Source organism: Papio anubis, chromosome 8 (genome assembly GCF_008728515.1).
Source record: "Papio anubis isolate 15944 chromosome 8, Panubis1.0, whole genome shotgun sequence".
NCBI lineage: Eukaryota > Metazoa > Chordata > Mammalia > Primates > Cercopithecidae > Papio > Papio anubis.
In genome coordinates, this window is record NC_044983.1 from 94,121,863 (window position 1) to 94,137,984 (window position 16,122).

At 37.5% G+C, this 16,122-nt stretch overlaps 1 protein-coding gene across 3 annotated transcripts in view; it reads right to left on the reverse strand.

Annotated features, from left to right (window-relative positions):
• Positions 1-16,122, reverse strand: part of STK3 (serine/threonine kinase 3) — a 339,589-nt gene that overhangs the window by 267,381 nt on the left and 56,086 nt on the right. For all 3 annotated transcript variants that reach the window (XM_017962187.3, XM_017962188.3, XM_009213409.4), the window contains one exon: positions 1,618-1,732. In XM_017962187.3, coding sequence (XP_017817676.1) covers positions 1,618-1,732 — 115 coding nt within the window. The remainder of the gene's footprint in view (positions 1-1,617; positions 1,733-16,122) is intronic.

The following is a 16,122-nucleotide window of genomic DNA, read 5'->3' on the forward strand; positions in this document are numbered from 1 at the left end:
GATACAAATATTTCTGAGACTTAATAGGAGCTGTCATCAAGGCAACACTCAGAAACAATATACCTACAGCTCCTGATCAATCTCTTGTGCAGCTGTGGGCTCCTTTTCATATATGGAAATTAGACTATTACTATGTCACCCCAGAACCCAGGGTACCTGTTGTGTGAGAGTAACAACTATGCTATTCCAAGTGTACGACTTCCCAACATGCTCAGTGGACTGTGTCTTGTAACAAAGAATATGAACAGATAAAATCTTTTCTTTGAAAACTGACAAAGAGTTTTCTGAAGATAATGATCTGATCCATACCTATCTTTAAGAACTATAGTATGCCTTCACAGTTGTAATTATTGGCAACAAGAATTAAACTTCTTGGATCAAATACTTCATATCTGCTCAAAATTGTAACATTAACACTTAAAACTAAGAAAATAGACATGTTTAAAATTTTCCATTTCACACACTTTTACTTCATATTCCTACTTGATAACTTTAAATACCAAATGCACTGTTTAGCCCTGAAATGATATTAAAATTCTTCTCTAACTGGGATATAATTACTTTCCATTGACGCATTGTTCTGCCACTCAAGAGTCATCTGATTTACATAAGTGCTAGTTAAGCACCATAGAAATTCTAAAATATATCATTAGAATGTCACAGATCACTTAATCTACTTTGTCAAAACAGGGATTATTTCAACTTCTGTTTCACTTCTCTTAAAAGAAATCCTATTTACTTTCTTTTCTCTAACAGGGAAAAAAAAATTAGTAAAATAAACTTACAGTGTACTTCCCAAATCAAACTTTAAAATGATTCTGGTTAACCACAAATTGACTGAAGTATTTTTTCTGAATGTATTTTACTGAAACATGGCTGACAACATATAATAATGTTACTGCTAGACAATTACAAATTATTTCACTGATTACTCTTCTTATTCAAGAAAAAAAGGTCACTTTGGTCCATACAAAATTGTCCAAATAAACTAGATGCATTACTAGCTTAAAGTAAACAATTTTGTAAATAGTACTTCTACTTAAGAGTTAAAACATAACCATAAAAAGCTTTCATTAAGCAATACATTTCACTAAGCTAAATTTATAGAAATATGTAATATTTCTAACACTTTCACACATCTTGAATATTTGGGAAAATAAATACAAAAATGTTTTATATTTTTTTAAATTCAGAAGTATATAATTTCTTCAAATATTACCAGCCATAAATTATAATATAGAAAATTTAAGATAAATAAATACCATGAATATTATAAACTTTAAATAAAATTCTAGCCATAATTTATGAAACTCACATTATTAAACAACACACACACACACACTGATTCCAAATGAAGAAGAGAAGTACCATGGTAGTTTCTCTGTGACACAAGAAAAATTATTCTAATAAAAAAATTAAACAATCATGTAATTCCTAAATTTGTCACAGAAAGGTATGTGAGCTGGTCCTCACATCTCCTACTAGATATCTTTACACAACTTAAAACCTTTTCTTTTTTCAGGCTTTTATTTTCTTTGTAACAAAATGCCAACTAGTCAGATTCTAAAATACGAATCTTTAGAAATGAGATTAGCAAAACTACTTTAAAATACTTACTGTCTTGTTTCGTAATCTAATTATGTCTGAGACAGAGCCAGCGCCACAGTACTCCATAACAATCCAGAGGTCTGTATTCTTAAAATAACTGCCATAGTACTTTACAACATATGGGCTAAAAGAAAACACATAAACAATTAAATTTAGTTAATTCCCAAAGAAATTTTTTTCTTAATCTCAATACAAAGTATTTTCAACATTTCATAATGTTCCAATAAGTTAAATAAGTAAATGTCTATTGTACAACAAATTCTCAATATCTGGAGTTCACCAACTATGCATAATTAGACTTTAATTCATGGATGAAATTTAACAGGATTACAAACCAGAAGAGGACCAAATGTTTTGAGTGATTCTGAAGAAAATAAGACTTCATTTTGGCAAAGAAATTACTACTTAACATGAGGAACAAATGAAAATTTTTCCCTTTAACTAAAGCATTTTAAATATAAGTCTTCTAAAGGATTTTGAATTCAGTCAAGTATTAATCAACTCTAAAATAATCTATATTTCAATGAGGCCAAAAGAGTTATTTTAAATTTTCTTTCATTCTGGCTTTTGAAAATTCTAGAGAAAAAAATTATAACTTTTTCTGTTTAAATTTATAGAATTAAAATATTAGCAATTTAATTTCTAAACTGTGGTCTTATGTCTTCCAGAGCAGAATAAACTATGTTTATAGCCAAGCTGTCTTCAGGAAGATTTAGAAAGGGACAAATGACCATCAGCAATAATGTACATTATGGATAAACTACATATACTGATGTATGAGAAAACTTACCTATCTCAAAGAGGCAGAATACCAAATTCAAAAAATACATAGAGATAGAAAATACAAGACAGCAGAAACTAAATAGAACACAACTTTAATGCTACAAGAGCTCAAATGAGGAAATAACATTGGAATCATCCAAAGAGAACTTTGTGGAAGGGAGTGGGATTTATATGAGATTTTGAAAGAAAAGTTTAAACTCCAAAATGTAGATGGAGAAGAGGGATAAGAAAATTCTAGAAAAGAGAAAGGCCATGAACAAAGGTACACAAATAGAAAGAGAAAAACCAAGTATGGCATGTAAGAGGACAACTTGTTCAAATAAATAATTCTATGTAGTAGTAGCTACAATCAAAAACAGTAGCTATTTTGCTGGGCACCAATGTAAGGTAAATAAGACAGAAAAACAAATAAGCAAAAAAAAAAAAGAATTTAAAGTACAATAAAAGAACATGTAGAGACTACCAATTGTGGAGGTTAAGAGAAGACTGTCAGGGAAGACTTCTCAGTACAGCCTTTAAAATTTTAGCTATGCTCTCTCTTTGAGGCAGTAATAAATAGCCCACCATCCAAAAAAAAAACACTCAGGACTAGACGGACTCAGGGTCGAATTCTAGCAGATATACAAAGAAGAGGTGGTACCATTCCTGCTGAAACTATTTCAAAAAATTGAGAAGGAAATGCTCCCTAACTCATTCTATGAAGCCAGCATTATTCTGATACCAAAACCTGGCTGAGATACAACAAAAAAAGAAAATGTTAGGCCAATATCCTTGATGAACACTGATGCAAAAGTCGTCAACAAAACATTAGCAAACCAAATCTAGTGGCACATAAAAAACCCAACCCACCACAATCAAGTAGGCTTTCTCTTTGGTATGCAAGGTTGGTTCAACATATACAAATCAATAAATTTGATTCATCACATAAACAGAACTAAAGACAAAAACCACCTGATTATCTCAATAGATACAGAAAAGGCTTTCAATAAAATTAGACGTCCATTCACATTAAAAACTCTCAACAAACTAGGTATTGAAGGAACATACCTCAAAATAGTAAGAGCCATATATGCAAAACCCACAGCCAACAATCATACTGAATGGGCATAAGCTGGAAGCATTCCCCTTGAAAAGCGGCATGAAGACAAGGATGCACTCTCTCACCATTCCTATTTAACATAGTATTGGAAGTCCCAGCAAGGGCAATCAGGCAAGAGAAAGAAAGAAAGGTCATCCAAACAGGAAGAGAGGAAGTCAAACTATCCCTGTTTGCAGATGACAAGATCCTATATTTAGAAAACCCCCTAGCCTCAGCCCAAAAGCTTCTTAAGCTGATAAACAACTTCAGCAAAGTCTCAGGATACAAAAGCAATGTGCAAAAATCACTAGCATTCCTATACACCAACAACAGTCAAGCTGAGAGCCAAATCGGGAACTAACTCCCATTCACAACTGCCACCAAAAAGAATAAACTACATAGAAAGACAGCAAACTAGGGAGATTAAAGGTCTCCACAAGAACTATGAAACACTGCTCAAAGAAATCAGAGATGACATAAAGAAATGTGAAAACATTCCATGCTCAGGGATAGAAATAATCAATATCATTAAAAAGAGGCTGGGCACGGTGGCTCACGTCTCAAACCCAGCACTTTGAGAGGATCACTTGAGGTCAGGAGTTTGAGATCAGCCTGGCCAAAATGGTGAAACTCCCATCTCTACTAAAAATACAAAAATTAGCTGGGCATGGTGGCGCGTGCCTGTAATAACAGTTACTAGGGAGCGTGAGACAGGAGAATCACTTGAACTCAGAAGGCGGAGGTTGCAGTGAGCTGAGATTACGCCATTGCACTCCAGCCTGGGCAACACAGCAAGACTCCATCTCAAAAAATAATAATAATAAAAAAAAACAAAATATATATATGTGTGTGTATATATATATATACACACACACATACATCATTAAAATGGTCACACTGCCCAAAGCAACTTATAGATTCAATGCCATTCTTATTAAAACTACTATTTGAGATTCAGCACAGAACTAGAAAAAATTATTTTGAAATTCATATGGAACCAAAAAAGAGCCTGAATAGCCAAAGCAATCCTAAGTAAAAAGAACAAAGCTGGAAGCATCAAGCTACCTGACTTCAAAATATACTACAGGGCTACAGTAACCAAAACAGCATGGTTATGATACAAAAAAAGACACATAGACAAATGAAACAGAATAAAGAACCCAGAAACAAGACCACACAACTACAACTATATGATCTTTGACAAACCTGACAATAACAGGCAATGGAAAAAAGATTCCCCATTCAATAAATGGTGCTGGGATAACTGGCTAGCCATATGCAGAAGATTTGAAACTGGACCCCTCCCCTATATCATGTACAAAAATTTAACTCAAGATGGATTAAAGGCCTAAATGTAAAACCCAAAAATATAAAAACCCTGGAAGACAACCTAGGCAATACCATTCAGGACATGGGCAAAGATTTTATGACAAAGACACCAAAAGCAATCACAACAAAAGCAAAAATTGGCAAATGGGATCAAATAAAATCAAAGAGCTTCTGTACAGCAAAGAAACTAGCAAGAGAGTAAACAGACAACTTACAGAATGAGAGAAAATTTTTGAACAAACTATGCATCCAATAAAAGTCTAATATCCAGCAGCTATAAGGAACTTAAACAGATCCACAAGAAAAAAACAAAAACAAAAACAAAAAATAACACCATTAAAAAGTGGGCAAAGGACATGAACAGATACTTTTCAAAAGACCTACATGTGGCCAACAATTATATGAAAAAAAGTTCAACATCACTGATCATTAGAGAAATGCAAATCAAAACCACAATGAGATACCATGTTACACCAGTCAGAATGACTATTATTAAAAAGTTAAAAAAAAAAAAAAAAAAAAAAAGCAGATGCTGGCAAGGTTGTGGAGAAAAAGGAATGCTTATATACTGTTGGTGGGAGTGTAAATTAGTTCAACTATTGTGGAAGATAGCGTGGCAATTCCTCAAAGACCTAGAGACAGAAATATCATTCAACCTAGCAATCCCATTACTGGATATATACCCAAAGGAATATAAATTTTTCTATTATAAAGACACACGCATGCTTATGTTCATTGTAACTAGCACTATTCACAATAGCAAAGACACGGCACCAACCTAAATGCCCATCAATGACAGACTGGATAATGAAAATGTGGTACATATATACCATGGAATACTATGCAGCCACAAAAAAGAACAAAGTCATGTCCTTTGCAGAGACATGGATGGAGCTGGAGGCCACTGTCCTTAGCAAATTAACACAGGAACAGAAAACCAAATGCTGCATGTTCTCACTTATAACTGGGAGCTAAATGATAAGAACACATGGACACACAGAGTGAACAACACATACTGGGGCCTATCAGAAGGTGGAGGGTGGAAGGAGGGACAGGATCAGGAAAAATAACTAATGGGTAGTAGGCTCAATACCTGGGTGATAAAATAATCTGTACAACAAACCCCCATGACACAAGTTTACCCATGTAACAAACCTGCACATGTACCCCTGAACTTAAAATAAAAGTTAAAAATAAATAATTAACAAAAATATCAATCTAAAAAATAAAAGTTAAAATTTTTCCATTATAATTAAATTTTGTATTAAAAACAAAGGCAATAAATACAAAAAAAAATTAACTATGTCTTGAAGTCAAAGGTAGAACAGAGTGGTTGGAGCTAAAAGGCCTGAATTCAAACCTGTTTTATCCCCAGTGCTACTCCATTACCTCTTACACAGACTTGCTCCCCACCAGTCTCCTTGTCTTAGTTTTCTCCCCCGTTCTAATCTATGCTACATACAGTTGACAAGGTACTTTACTTTAAAACAAAAGTAAAATAAGCTGATCATACTGTTCTCCTAGTTAAACAAAAATACTCGAATCATTCTCCATTACCCAAAGGAAAAGGTCTTACCTGCTCCATATCACATACAAGTTATTTCAAAGTCTACCTTGTTACCCGTATCTCTGATTACTCTCCATCTCATACCTTAAGTTTCCAGACATACTCAGCTTTGCTAGGTCTTGGGAATTGAAAGTACGTATTTGGAGTTCATAAATGTTCGCTGAACCATTTAAGAAAAGTGCTTGTTTACAAACAAATGAAACTAAATACAGATTAGAACTGCGACATATGGGAAACATTAAAAAAAAAAAATCTCTTTACATATACTCCTTTGAGGTATGGAGCCTATGTAGAAATTTTTATAGGGAGTACTGTTCCTACACCTGGCTGTGCATCAGAGCCACCTGTGACCCAAGCCCATACTCCTTTGAGGTTCTGATTCAGTAGGTTTTTAAAAGCTCTACCGGTGACTCTGATATAGACCCAGAGTTAAGCTTCACTCCACCAGTGAACAGACTGTATATCCTTCAGAAAACAAACAAACAAACAAACAAATACTCTTTCTCTCTCTCTATTTTTTTTTTCCTGAGACAGAATCTCACTCTGCCACCTAGGTTGGAGTGCAGTGGCACCATCTCGGCTCACAGTAATATCTGCTTCCTGGGTTCAAGTGATTCTCGTGCCTCAACCTCCCAAGTAGCTGGGATTACAGGCCTGTGTCACCACGCCCAGCTAATTATTGTAGTTTTGCTAGAGAGGGGGTTTTGCCATATTGGCCAGGCTCATCTTTTAACTCCTGGCCTCATGTGTTCCGCCTGCCTCAGCCTCCAAAAGTGCTGAGACTACAGGCATGAACCACCATGCCCAGCCAAAAAAAAACTCTTTAAATATGAATTTTCTCATCCAAAATTTTGAAAAGTGTTAAGTAACAATGAATTCAAGATTATGTTCACTGAAAAGCACACAAAAAAATGTACATTTTTCTTGCCATGCACGCTAATCAGCAATGCTAAGAGTAGAAGTGACAACTCACAAAAATTAGGAATTCTAACCTGGGCAGCTACCTGAAAAAACAGCCCTATCTCTCCATAAGAGTAAGTCAAGAGAAAACGTTGGCAAAAGGTAAAATTCTCTTCAAAGAAATAATTCATGGCCCATCTAATACCCATGTAAGTAGATGGATCCAAGTCCAACACCTCTACAACATAAAACATGGCCTCACTAACTTTAACCCAGTGAAGTATGTAAGCAACTAGAACTAAACAGCCACATGCATTCACTGACCCTCTACTTAGGCCAGGCATTTGACCAGATGTTCAGTATGCACTGGTGAAACACACATCCACAATTTGGTCCCTCATACAGAATACACCAGCATGAATATACAGGAATTAAGGAAGTAAACTCACAAATAAATATGATTACTAACTACAGCAAGAAAAGAAGAAAGGGTGCTATAAGATAAACTGGCTGTGACTTTATTTTGTATTCACCATTTCTGCAAATAAAATTGTTCCTAGTTCATATGAAGGAATGGAATGCATTCGTATTCCATGGTAGCCTCTGAGACTTGGAAGGCACTGGAGTATGTGAAAAACCTTTGAAGGTAGGTAAGTGAGCTTTAACAATAAAATGTCCTTTCTCCATTGAACTGCTGTGAATTACAAAATCCACAGATTGGAAAAGAAGGAAATGCTTAAATTCCAGAGTTCATATGTATACAGTGGCCATCCTCTGATACTTTCTATGTCAATCTGTCTTGCTTTGCATTTTATCCTCAGTAGCTCTCTTCTCATATACACAAACTGAACAAGCAGGCCGGGCACGGTGGCTCACGCCTGTAATCCCAGCACTTTGGGAGGCCGAGGCAGGTGAATCACGAGGTCAAGAGATCGAGACCATCCTGGCCAACATGGTGAAACCCTGTCTCTACTAAAAATACAAAAAAAAAATTAGCTAGGCGTGATGGCGCGGGCCTATAAACCCAGCTACTCAAGAGGCTGAAGTAAGAGGATCGCTTGAACCCGGGAGGCAGAGGTTGCAGAGAGCCAAGATCGCACCACTGCACTCCAGCCTGGCGAAAGAACGAGGATCCATCTCAAAAAATATATATATAATTAAAATAAATAAATAAAAGAACCAATGAATAAATAAATCACACAAAAAAACTAAGACAGGACCTAATTTAGGACTCTCCAAGGGAATAACATTTAAGCTAAAATGCAAAACTTAACTAGAAGTTAGCCAGATAACTAAGCACCAAGAACTGCCCTGCAAAGGCCCTGAAAGACAGAACAAAGCATGGTCAAAGAATTGAACGATTAGCAGGCCTAGGATAAAGTGAGTAAAGGATACAGTAGGACATAGTGGAGCTGCATATGTAGGGAGAAGCCTGACCATGAAGGGCCTCAAAACCAAGGTAAAGAGACTGGGCTTTATTTGAAATACAGGAAAAAATCAGTGAAGAATTTTAAGCAGAGGAATAACATGATGTAAAGTTTCTGTGGTTGCTGAATGAAAGCTAGATTGTAGGGAAGCAGATGTGAATATAGAGAGACCAATTAAAAAGCAGTGTTAGTCCATGCAGAGATTATATTAAGCATATCTTTTTATTTTCTGTATTCTTGATGCTTTGACATCTGGGACCTTGCTAAAACTGAAGCGATTGCCCCTCTCAGGGTTAGCTAATTTCTAGAGACAGCAAACTAACTCCCATGGAAGGATGTCTTTTATGTGCACACCAACCTATCTAGAGCCCAAACCTCCAACCACCTCTATGGTTACAGTCTAGGGTCAACTTTTCCCCTGCCCAAATTGCCCCAGGGCCAGATACCAGACAACCAGAGAAAGCCCTATGCCCCAGAACTCACTTGAAATACTCAAAGTAGCCAATCCTAAACCTGTTTTACCCCGTCTCACCTGTCCCTTCCCATAGAAACCACATAAAGATTCTTGCCCACATTTTCCCCCTCACTTTCTCTGCCTCCTAACTGACCCTGGTACTTCCCTGTGGAGCCCTCTGTGACACAGCACTCCTCCTTCTCTCGTGAGCTGTATGTATAACAATATATCTTTTCCACAGCAATAGTCTCTTAATCTGTTGGCTTCATGATATGGGAGTAATAATAAAGCACACTTTTTTTTTGAGACGGAGTCTCACTCTGTCACCCAGGCTGGAGTGCAATGGCGTGATCTCAGCTCCCTGCAACCTCTGCCTCCCGGGTTCAAGTGATTCTCCTGTCTCAGCCTCCTGAGTAGCTGGGATTACAGGCACCTGCCACCATGCCCAGATAATTTGTATTTACTAGACACAGGGTTTCACCATGTTGGTCAGGCTGGTCTCGAACTCCTGACCTTGTGATCCACCCAGCTCGGCCTCCCAAAGTGCTGGGATTACAGGCATGAGCCACCGCGCCCAGCCCTAAAGCACATATTTTAAAAGAGAGATGTTGGTGGCTTGGATTAAAGTGAGTGTAGTAGAAATAGCATAGAAAACAAATTCAAGAGATGTTTTCAAGGTACACACAACACAATGTGGTAGTAGTACAGACTGGGGAGCTGGGAAACAATAAACAAGTTTTCTTCTGTTTTATTTACTGTGCCTCCCTACAATTGCATACAGAACCTACAACTTAAGACTGGCAAACTAAAGACTAAATTTTAAAGCTGTCATTTTAAAAAATTAAAAAGTGAGGCCGGGCATGGTGGCTCACACCTGTAATCCCAGCACTTTGGGAGGCCGAGGCGGGCAGATCACAAGATCAGGAGTTCGAGACAGCCTGGCCAACATGGTGAAACCCCGTCTCTACTAGAGATACAAAAAATTAGCTGGGCCTGGTGGCGCGCGCCTGTAATCCCAGCTACTCAGGAGGCTGAGGCAGGAGAATCTCTTGAACCCAGGAGACAGACGTTGCAGTGAGCCAAGGTCGCGCCATTGCACTCCAGCCTAGGCAACAAGGCGAGACTCCATCTCAAAAAAAAAAAAAAAAAAAATTTTTAAGTGCTAACACAGCTACCAATAGGCTCAGAGAGTTCAAGACCTGAGACTTCTAAACTCAAGTCTATTTCCACTAACACAGATATGCATTCAAATTCACTTTATTTAATTTTTTTTTAAAGTAATTCAAACAACAAACATTCACTGAACAAGCCTATTAGCAGACGCTAGGGAGAAAAATGGAAAAACATTAGACTAGTGACAAAGAATAAAGGGCAGTCCAGGCAATGCAGAACCCTTGAAGGAATTTATGTAAGGAAATAATACAATCAAACTAGCATTTAAATATTATCCTGTGAAGGATTGTCAAGGATCAAACATGATATTGTTCATTCTAGCCAGCAAGTTAACTAACTCCAATTATTTAGATGTTCTAACATCTGTTTTTAAACCATCATGTTGATTATTAAAGGCTAGGGAAGAGGGGGAGAGAGTTTCACTCAAAACACTGTAACCCTCCAGTGTTATATACAGGCAAATCTATAAGATATTGCAGGTTTGATTCCAGACCACCTCGATAAAGCAAGTATCACAATACAGTGAGTCACACAAATTTTTGTTTTCCAGAAAGAGCCCTTGGACCAGGAAGATTCATAGCTGAATTTTACCAAATGTATAAAGAAGAGCTGGTACCAACCCTACTGAAACTATTCCAAGAAAGCCAAGGAGGAGGGACTCCTCCCTAACTCATTCTACGAGGCCAGCATCATTCTGATACCAAAATGTGGCAGAGACAAAATGAAAAAGAAAACTTCAGACCAATATCTCTGATGAACATAAATGCAAAAATTCTCAATAAAAGACTTGCAGACCAAATGCAGCAGCACATCAAAAAGTTAATCCACCACGATCAAGTAGGCTTTACTGCTGGGATGTAAGGTTGGTTCAATATACACAAATCAATAAATGTCATTTGTCACATAAACAGAGGAGATTTTGCAAAATTCTTGAGGGCCCTAATATTTTTGGAATGGGCAATGAGTACTGGCTCCAACTTAAAGTCATGAGAGGCATTAGCCCTTAACAAGAGAGTCAGTCAGCCTGTCCTTTGAAGCTAAGCAGTGACTTCTCTCTAGCTAGGAAAGTCCTAGATGGCATCTCCTTCCAATAGAAGGCTGTTCCGTCTACATTGAAAATCTACATTGAAAATCTGTTGCTTAACGTAGCCACCTTCATCAATTATCTCAGCTACATCTTCTGGATAACTTGCTGCAGCTTCTATATCAGCACTTGCTGCTTCATCTTGCACTTTTACGTTACGGAGACAACTTCTTTGTCTAAGCCTCATGAACCAACCTCTGCTAGCTTCAAACTTTTGTTGCTTCCTCACGTCTCTCAACCTTCATAGAGTTGAAGAGAGTAAGGGCATTGCTCGAGATTAGGCTTTGGCTTAAGAGAATGCTATAGCTGGTTTGAACTTCTATTCAGACCACTCAAACTGTCTCCATATCAGCAATGAGGCTCTTCCACTTTCTTACCACTCGTGCTCACTGGAGTAACACTTTTAATTTCCTTCAATAACTTTCCTTTGCATTCAAGCTTGGCTAGCTGTTTGGCACAAGAACCCTAGCTTTCAGCTTATCTTGGCTTTCAACCTGTCTTCCTCATTAAGTTAAATCATTTCTAGTTTTTTATTTAAAGTGAGAGTTGTGTGACTCTCCCTTTCACTTGAACCCTTATGAACCACTGTAGAATGACTAATTGGCCTAATTTCAATATTGTGTCTCAAGGAACAGGAAAGCCTGAGGAAAGGAAGGGAGATGAGGCCCACGGCCTAGCAGTGGTACAGTCAGAACACACACAACATTTAGTTCACCATCTTATAAAGGTGCAGTTCGTGGCACCTCAAAACAATTACAACAGTGACATCAAAGATCACTGATCACAGATCACCATAACAGATATAATAATAATGAAAATATCTGAAATATGGGAAGAATTACCAAAACATGACATAGACACATGAAGCAAGCACAAGCTATTGGAAAAATGGTGCTGACGGACTTGATTTGCTCAGTACAGCTGCCACAAACCTTCAATTAAAAAAAGAAATGCAGCATCTGCAAAGTGAAGAAGTACAACAGAGTAAGGTATACCTGTATATAAATTTTAAGCAGTGCAGAAAGTTTTAATTCAGACATATGCCTAAGAATTTTAACTAAACCAGTATATGGACTCGCAGGTTGTACTGGAACCCAGCAATTCTATACACAGTCATCCCTCAGTATCCATGGCGAACTGGTTCCAGGAACGCCACAGATACCAAAATCCATGAATGCACAAGTTCCTTATATTAAATGGCACAGTATTTGCATATAACTACATACATCCTCCAGTATACTTTAAATCATGTCTAGATTACTTATTACACCTAATACAATGTAAATGCTATGTAAATAATTATTATACTGCATTGGTTTTTTTTTTATTGTTTTTTTCTATTGCTTTTTTTCTCACAATATTTCCAATATGCAGTTAGCTGAATCTGTGGATGCAGAACAAGCGGGATACAAAGGGCTAACTGTAGTTTTATTACTTTTGTTATTCTTTTTTTTTTTTTTTTAAGAGACAGGGTATCACTCTGTCACCCAGGCTGGAGGGCAGTGGCACAATCATAGCTCACTGTAGCTTCAAACTCTTGGGCTCAAGTGATCCTTCCACCTCAGCTTCCGAAGTAGCTGTAACTATAAGCATGCACACACCTGAACTAATTATTTTTTTTATTTTTTGTAGAGACAGAGTCTCACTACATTGTCCAGGCTACTCTCAAATTCCTGGCTTCAAGTGATCCTCCTGCTTTGGCCTCCCAAAGCACTGGGATTACAGGCGTGAGCCACCGTGCCTGGTTAGTTTTGTCTCTTTTAAATAGGAGTAAGCAGCTATGCCTTTGAAAATTTCACTGGGTGGAAGAACCAGGAACACACAAAGGAAATTACAGACTACACCAGGAAGCAGAGGTGAAATATGATGCCTTAATAACTAGCATGCCAATCATGAACCACATTCTATGCCTTTTTCTTATGCATCTTCTCTCCACTTCATCCTCCTGTCTCATTAATTTTTCCCTTCCCCTATGTAAACGCTTTCAGTCCAATAAAATGATGTATCTTGTTCTGGTTTTCTTTTTTTTTTTTGAGGGGGTGGGGGCATCTGGGCTTCCTCTCATCTCATACCTAATGATCACACCCTTTCCATTTCCATCTTCATTTCATAGCTCCCTACACTCTTTATCCTAATGGTCCTCCTCTAGTATCACAACTCAAAATAGAAAGAGTATTAAAAAAAAATGAGAAAACCCAAAGGGGAAAAATGGAGAAAGGACTACATACTCCCATCTAACTGTACGTTACTTAAACACTACCTATGATACAAATTATATGGACTGAATCATTACGTTTAAGCTTCTTACAAAAATCCAAATGTTCTATTCACAACACCCGAAATATGGAATCAATCTAAGTGTCCATCAACAACATCATATAATTAAAGAAAATGGAATACTTTGAAAATACTGCTTGAAAGGTGACTCTTTTTTTTTTTTTTTTTTTTTTTTGAGACAGGGTCTGGCTCTGTCACCCAGGCTGGAGTGCAGTGGCATGATTTCAGCTCATTGTAACTTCTGCCTCCCGACCTCAAGCAATCCTCCCAACCTCAGCCTCCCAAGTAGCTGGGACTACAGGCACGCGCCACCATGCCTGGCGAATTTTTGTATTTTTTTTAGAGATAGAGTTTTGCCATGTTGCTCAGGCTGGTCTTGAACACCTGAGCTCAAGCAATCTGCCCACCAAGGTCTCCCAAAGAGCAAGGATTACAGGCATAAGCCACCATGTACAATCAAAAGGTGACTTTTTAAATATTAACTTGAATTTCATTCTAACTGAAGAAAACCATATATTGCTAAAGGCATATTTTTTAAAAGTCTTCCTAATATGGGCATGTGATAATTAAAATACTAAAGAAATGGCTATTTTTAATTACATCATTTTCATCAACATCTTACTACAATCTTAGTAGTGTTCTGTAACTTAGTAGGTAATATAAATAAGAGTTTTTACAAAGGCAATGTGGATATTCTACGGAAACTGAGCTGTTTCCAGCATAAAGCTGAATCACACAGCAATTTATTTCTTGGCCCACCCAAAACTGAATATACACGTGAGCTGATACAAATTGCCAAAGTTCATCACTAATCCTCCAATATGGTGATTTTCAAGCTTTTTATTATTTTTATTTTTTTTATGTCAGAAGCCGTGTTCAAATGGAATCTTACCTAGAAACATGAGGAAATAGAACAGGTAAGAATGTAGCATGCTCTGGTAGAAGCCAAGGGTTGCGCAGTGACACCCTGAACAGGCCAGCTGAAAATGCTCTATTTCGCCATAAGAGTTGTCTCTTCTCTTTGCCCAGCAAATCTAACTCATCAATCAGGACTCAGCTTAGCTATGACCTCCCTGGGAAAACTTTCCCTGAACCCCCAAACATGATAGATATCTCTTCCAACCCACATACTTCTCCATATCTATCCCATCACAGCTCTTACCACACTGTGTATTGAAATAGCCTACCCATTCATCTGTTTCTTCCAGCTCAGTGAAAGTCTCTCCAACGCCTAAGACCCATTCTTTTTTTTTTTTTTTTTTTTTTTTGAGATGGAGTCTCATTCTGTCACCTAGACTAGAGTGCAATGGTGTAGTCTTGGCTCACTGCAACCTCTGTCTCTCGGGTTCAAGTGATTTTCCTGCCTCAGCCTCCCCAGGAGCTGGGATTATAGGCGCCTGCTACCACGCTAGGCTAATTTTTGTATTTTTAGTAGAGATGGGGTTTCACCATGTTTGCCAGACTGGTCTCAAACTTCTGACCTTGTGATCCACCCGCCTCAGCCTCCCAAAGTGCTGGGATTACAGGCATGAGCCACGGCACCCAGCCAAGGCCCATTCTTTGTTGTATCTCTTGTGAGAGCAAATCAGGGCTACACTTAGGAGTAGGAGGTACTCAATACATACTAGTTGAACAGGTAAAAAGAGGATAAGTGTGTGCCCTGATTTGTATCAACATTATTTCTCTTTGTTTAAATGTGAAAAGTTCCTTCTCTGGCATATAAGCACCAGGAGAGTAGGGACTGTGTCAGTTGTGGTTCCCTTGTGTACGTATTACCTGGCACATAGTATTGCTAACCAGTTGTTACCTCTACTCCTAGGAATGCCTTGAGAATGCTTCACTTTGAACTGCTGGAATTTTTTTACAGACATTGCTTTCTTCAACATTGGCCCTAGAGTAGGGTAAATGCGGGTTTTTATTGCATCTCAGTCACTAACTAGCAGTGTGATCTTGGGCAATTCACATAAAAGCTCTAGGTCTCATTTTCTGTATCTGCAAAACTGTTTTTAAATATGCTTTAGCACTAGAAGACTTTTCCTCAAATAAAAATTTCAAAAGAGTCCCATATATAAAAAAGATAAAAGCAATAATGAAGTTCTCATTCTACTCAATTCTTCAGTGAAGAAAATGCCACTAAAAGTACCTTCTTAGATCAGGGTATGATTTGAAAAACACTAAACTAGCTGACCCACAAAAGTTGAGTCTAGCAATAACATTCCATGATTTATCCATTTAATAAATACTTATTAAATGTCTACTCTGTACCTGGTACCGAACTAGGCACTGCACATTCAGCAATAAACAAAGCAGATGGGCTTCCTGAGATATTTATGCCAACATGTGGTATTCAGCCCATTATTAAATATTCACTTAAAAGAACAAAAAAAAGATAAAAACACCACCTCTGGTCTTTTTATAGAGTATAGAAAGCAAGACATTTTA